The 5451-nt window shown below is 30.6% G+C and overlaps 1 protein-coding gene across 1 annotated transcript in view; it reads right to left on the reverse strand.

Annotated features, from left to right (window-relative positions):
- SUPT20H (suppressor of Ty 20 homolog (S. cerevisiae)) overlaps nt 1-5451 on the reverse strand; it is a 66580-nt gene that overhangs the window by 59278 nt on the left and 1851 nt on the right. The window contains exons 2-5 of the mRNA XM_012644048.1: nt 5052-5149; nt 2473-2508; nt 1760-1818; nt 1410-1476 (exon numbers count right to left, since the gene is read on the reverse strand). Coding sequence (XP_012499502.1) covers nt 1410-1476; nt 1760-1818; nt 2473-2508; nt 5052-5054 — 165 coding nt within the window. The 5' untranslated portion in view covers nt 5055-5149. The remainder of the gene's footprint in view (nt 1-1409; nt 1477-1759; nt 1819-2472; nt 2509-5051; nt 5150-5451) is intronic.

Here is a 5451-nt window from a genome sequence, read left to right on the forward strand (position 1 = left end):
TATATATAGCCATATGTAGAGGGGAATTATAAATTCTTGATCTATCATCACCATAGAATTATAATAAGCAGTTTGACAACGAAAAAAAAGGACAAACAACTCTTAACCATATTTATGTTAAGTTTTAAAAAAAATGGTAAAGAAGGGACTAAAAGAGAGAAAACTTTCATAATTTGACTTACGACAGAATTAGATAAATTCTGACAGTATGTGTACCTCTTCAAGTAAACAAGTTGACCACCACTGAGTTGATCCATTTAGACTAGAGGTAGGAAAATTTCTTTTTTAAAGGGCCAGGTAAGATAGTATTTTAGGCTTTTGGGCTATATAGTCTGTGCTGCGACTATTCAACTCTGTGTTTGTACTTCACAAGCAGCCATAGATAATATATAAATCAACATGTGTGGTGCATTCCAATAAAAATTCATTTACAAAAACATGCAGTGGACCAGATTTGGCTGCTGGACAGTGGCTTACCAACCCCAATAGAGAATCTTTATGTATGCATGTATCTCTCCTATCTTAATTCTATTTCTGAGGTGAAAGATACATACATTATATTGATTGTGGAGACAGTTTCACAGGATGTATACTATTATTCACGTCAAAACTTAAAAAAAAAAATATTAAACGTGCAATTTTTGTATGTCGAATATACTTCAATACAATTTATGGAAAACATATTGTAAGATTTATTTATAAGTGTAACAATTATTTTTTTCCTAATGTAAAGATTTTAAAGGTTAGACACTACTGGAATCCCACCATTTTTTGCTTAAATGCTAAGATGGTGCTCCTTTCTAAATTAAAGGCAGACAACAGAGCTTATGGAGACCTCTAAGGCCCTTCTAATATGAGGGTTCAAAAGATATCAAGAAAACAGTTTCTGCTACATTTCTACTGCCCATACTTTTATGCTAAATAAAAATGAATTAAGTTAAACTAGCTATGAATTCATTTTATGACCAAATTCACCTTTTATTACCAACAAATTTGCCTTTTATTACCACATTTGAATTTTCTACATATCCTGTAATTGCTTTGACTTTCCAGTGCAAATCACCATGAGGACATAGCTTACTTTTCTCCTGTCTTAAGTTTACAAATCACTTCTCAAGGGGAAGTAGAAACAAAAGATAATATGTATCTGTGACTTTGCTTATGACTTCCCGGTGAGATATTCTGTCATTCAGTAAACACTGTTCCTTCACTCCTACCTCAGAAGATGATCTGTTTGGTACCAGTTTAGCCAGGGATCTGGGTTAGCTGCAGAACTGACTAGAGTCTGGTTACAAAAGATGTTAGGTGACTCACAAAAATATAAATCATTAAATGCTTAATATATAACTCCTCAAATTTCCCTCTTCTACATTTCAAAAGCCACAATACCATAAAAAATTTATATTTACCTTAACCTCAGGCTCTTTTTCACATTCTTCAATATATAAGTCATAAAGTTTTTGAAATACAGATTTTCTAAAAAAAAAAATTTAACAAAGATATTATACAAAATAATGTTAACATAGTAATCATGATATAAATGTTATTTTAGTTTTTTCCTAACTTTTTACATATTTTCCCTAATTTCCCAAAAGTTGGGGTGTGATTACATATGGTAGCTTAACATCAACGTAGAAATTCCTAATATATGCAAAGAACCCATAACATTTCTAGCTCAGTGCCTAGTAGGAATGCAATAAATGGTGATTATAATATTTCAATTAATCTAAGATGTCATCAATTAATTAAATATTCATACCTTCCACTTGATAGGTATTTCCTTTTAGGAGGTCTCTGTCGGGCACTTTCAATGACATACTAAAAAAGAAAAGTTTATGAAAACAGCTTGCCTTTTGCTTTTCTGCATAAGCAACTGTATTGAGTATATCTAAAATATATGTAAGACTAAAAAGACTATTCACTCAAGTCTCTGACTCATGTTAAATTATACCTTGTAGGAAAAACAACTTTTAAGTATATATTACAAACAAGTGAAATTTAAACTGCACTAAAATTTAGCACAGTATTTCACTGCTATAAGCAAAATTGTAAGTTTTACAACTGTGATTTCACAGGTCACAAATATTCTCAATATGCTTTATGATTGCTCAGAATATGCTTAATGTATGAAAAATTGTATATCTAACTGCAAGGACTCTAATTTTTTTTTTAGCTATTTTCTCCTTTGAGTAATTAGAAAACTTGTCAAAACAGGAAAACATAATTTTAGAAATTCTACGTCCTTGTTCAAGTAATTTTGATTCCGTAGCATTATTATCCATGGATTCCAAGTAACAGATGACCCAAACATCACCTGGTATTTTTACATATTTACAGAAAAATTATTTGCATACTTGTCCTAAAAGAATATTAATATACTCCTTTGAAAATCACATACAAAAATCTCTTAAAACTGAGTTTTTGCCAATTAAAGATAATACTATTTCAATATGTAACTTAGTCACGCCTCACCTCTGCACGATCCAAAGCTAGTTCTAAAGCTTGTTGCTGTAAAAAGTAAATAGTGTATTTGGTAATATTAGTTATTTTCATAAAAATAATTTAATATACATTTAACATTTGTAATTAAGTGTTTAAATGTGTTTCATTTTCTAAAACAGGTCTAATGTATTTTCTTTTCTCTCCTCCACCCCCATTATATGATCGACATATGTAACACAGAAAAAATAACGGCCGTCTTGGGCACCTGAACAACAAACTAGGTAAGAAATGCTCACATGGTATCCCCGCTCAGTGCCTGTGAGAATGATACAGGGGAAAGCTAGATGTGGTAGCTATCACCACTTTATAAACTTTAATTTCTTCAATATTCTAAGAGCACCATTTAAGAAAATATACTGTCATAAACATGCAATCGAAGTGAAGCAAAGACTAAACTTTCCTAATCTGCTAGAAGTCCTGAAAATTTGGAGTGGTTGTGCTGGTCTCTAACATCAACACCAGAAACTCATAATACATTAATGCAAAGAACCTTTAATATAACGTCTCTGTAGGAATGCAATAAATGATGGCTATATCATTACCGTGTTTCAATGAATTTAAGATGCCATCAATTATAAGCATGCATCATTATTTAAGGTAACCTTAAGAAAAAAATATGATGTCAATTGTAAGATATTCATTATAGATTCATGACCAATTTGGTAATATTAAAAGAAAATGCATCTTAGAATAGTTTAAATATAACATTACTACATGTAAGGTTTGAGATCTACTAGTAGATCCCTATCCATTTATTTCTTAGATAGCCTTATTTTAAGGCAAGAGGGAGAAATATGAAGACGGTAGGCTATGTCTTCCTCATTTATAAAGCTTTTTTTTCTAAAGGCACATACAAAAAAAAGTATTAGGTCTAAACAAAGTTAAACAAATACACCACAAGTGATTTCTCTTTCTAGTTTTTTGTTTTGTGTCATGTAGAGTTATAGTATTTTTCATTAACAATGATAGTCATTTTAAAATTTCATTCAGGGCACAGAAATTTAATTTTTTTTACAAAGACCTAAATTCTTCTGTTTTATTTTCCAGATTCTAATAATTCAACCTACCAAGCTGCATGTGGTAAACACTCCTAGCATCCACCAAAACCCAGAAGGGTAGGGGGAAGAACAAATATTGTCACCTTTTGTAAATCATGGGAAGTTTTATGTGATCCTGCCACCCCAGTCCTAAGGCTTAAAAATTTGTATGATTACAAAAATAATTGGTCTTTTTATTATTTTTTAATTTAATTTTCTTCCATTTTGCCTGCATTCAAGGAAAGCTGGCCTTGTTAGACTGTAATCAAAAGAAACCCACATTATCAAACATCTAAATTGTAGTAAGTGAAGTCTGAAATTTGCCATCATTTCAAAAGGTTCAGTTAAAATAAATCTATAACAGTTTACTTTATTAAAAAATCTTAAAGGAACAGATTCCTAATGAAAATGGTTATCAGAATGCAAGATAAGATTCCTGAATATAACCCTTTTCAGCATGAAAACATTAACTCTGGATATATAATCTTGACAAACAAGTAAGGTTCTTTTAAATTTTGGCCATGAAATTTCAAAGTATGTTTATATGAAAAAATTATAATAAATACAAACATATACTCTTGCACAATTTTAAATAGTCATCTCAAGTAAATTATTTCATCTTCTGAAATCAAAACTTTAAAAGGTCTACTGAGATATACCTGCATATGCATACATAAGCATCATTGATTCACTGCCTCTTTCAAATACTTAAGATGGAAACGATTAAGTAATATAGATGTAAAACATAAGGCGAGGTCAGAACCCCACTGTGCCAGTTCCACTTTTCTCTAATAGGGAACAGGTAGATAGGCAAGATCCCAAGAGGAGAAGGAAGATACTTAAATGTTTTCCAAGGTTTATGTCACAGAACTGGGGTTTATCTCAATGAATGAATAACATGGTGGTCAATATTCATTAATTCTCTGTCAAATGCATTTTCTTTAGAACATTTGAAAGTGTTTCTGCACCCCACTATGGCCTTTAATTTTTTAACTGCAAAAGTCAAATGCCTACTCCTAAGTATGTTTAGTGACTATAAGTCAGAGAACAGAAATGTGTCATTAGAAGGCTAGCACTGACGCTGCTTAAAACATGTTACATGTAGTAAGCAGGTTACATTTTAAAAAAAATTTTTTAAAAATCTAAATAAAGAGGAGCTTTAAAATATGAGAAACCTATGACTAGCCCCCCCGCAAAAAACTATTTGTATTTATACTTATCCTCTTTGCCAATGACTTGGAATATGGTACACAAATATTTTTAATATTTCATAAATATAAGCACATGGATTATCTGTGTAACTTGGATGTAATAATTGTAAGATTGAACTGAGAGAGGAGCCACATATTTTATGGAGAAGATTTTGTACACGATTGCTATGTAAATTTCCCAATTAGGATAATTTGCACAGCTTTCAAGAAAATTTCTGTATACATAATACAAATATTTTTATGATGATGAAGGAAAAGAACATTCTAAAACACAAATCTGAACTACTGAAGTGTAGCTTACCATTATGGCATAAAATAAGGAGTCCAAAAAGAAGAAAAAAATTATGTGTGCTGATGAAGTTAGGTGAAAACCATGTCCTTAGTATCGATCTTATAATACTGTAAAAGCAAAAACAACAAAAACCCAATATTAATATAAGGCTTTTAAGAGAAAGAAATGAAATGATGTATTTAGTAATTAACAAGGAAAATTACTTTAGCCACCCATATTTTTAACACAGTTTTTAATAACGTGCAAGAATAAAATTCATGTAACACTACCTATCCACTCATTGCTGAAAAAAGGTTTTAACTAGGTAGGACAAAATACAATTTACAAGTTAAAATCATTAGTCACTTTCTTCAAAAATATTTAACGTCCCTGAAGAAAAATAATAAATGCTTTTTAATCTCTTCTCTAT

The sequence above is a fragment of the Propithecus coquereli genome, unplaced genomic scaffold, assembly GCF_000956105.1.
Source record: "Propithecus coquereli isolate 6110/MARCELLA unplaced genomic scaffold, Pcoq_1.0 Scaffold205, whole genome shotgun sequence".
Taxonomy (NCBI): Eukaryota; Metazoa; Chordata; class Mammalia; order Primates; family Indriidae; genus Propithecus; species Propithecus coquereli.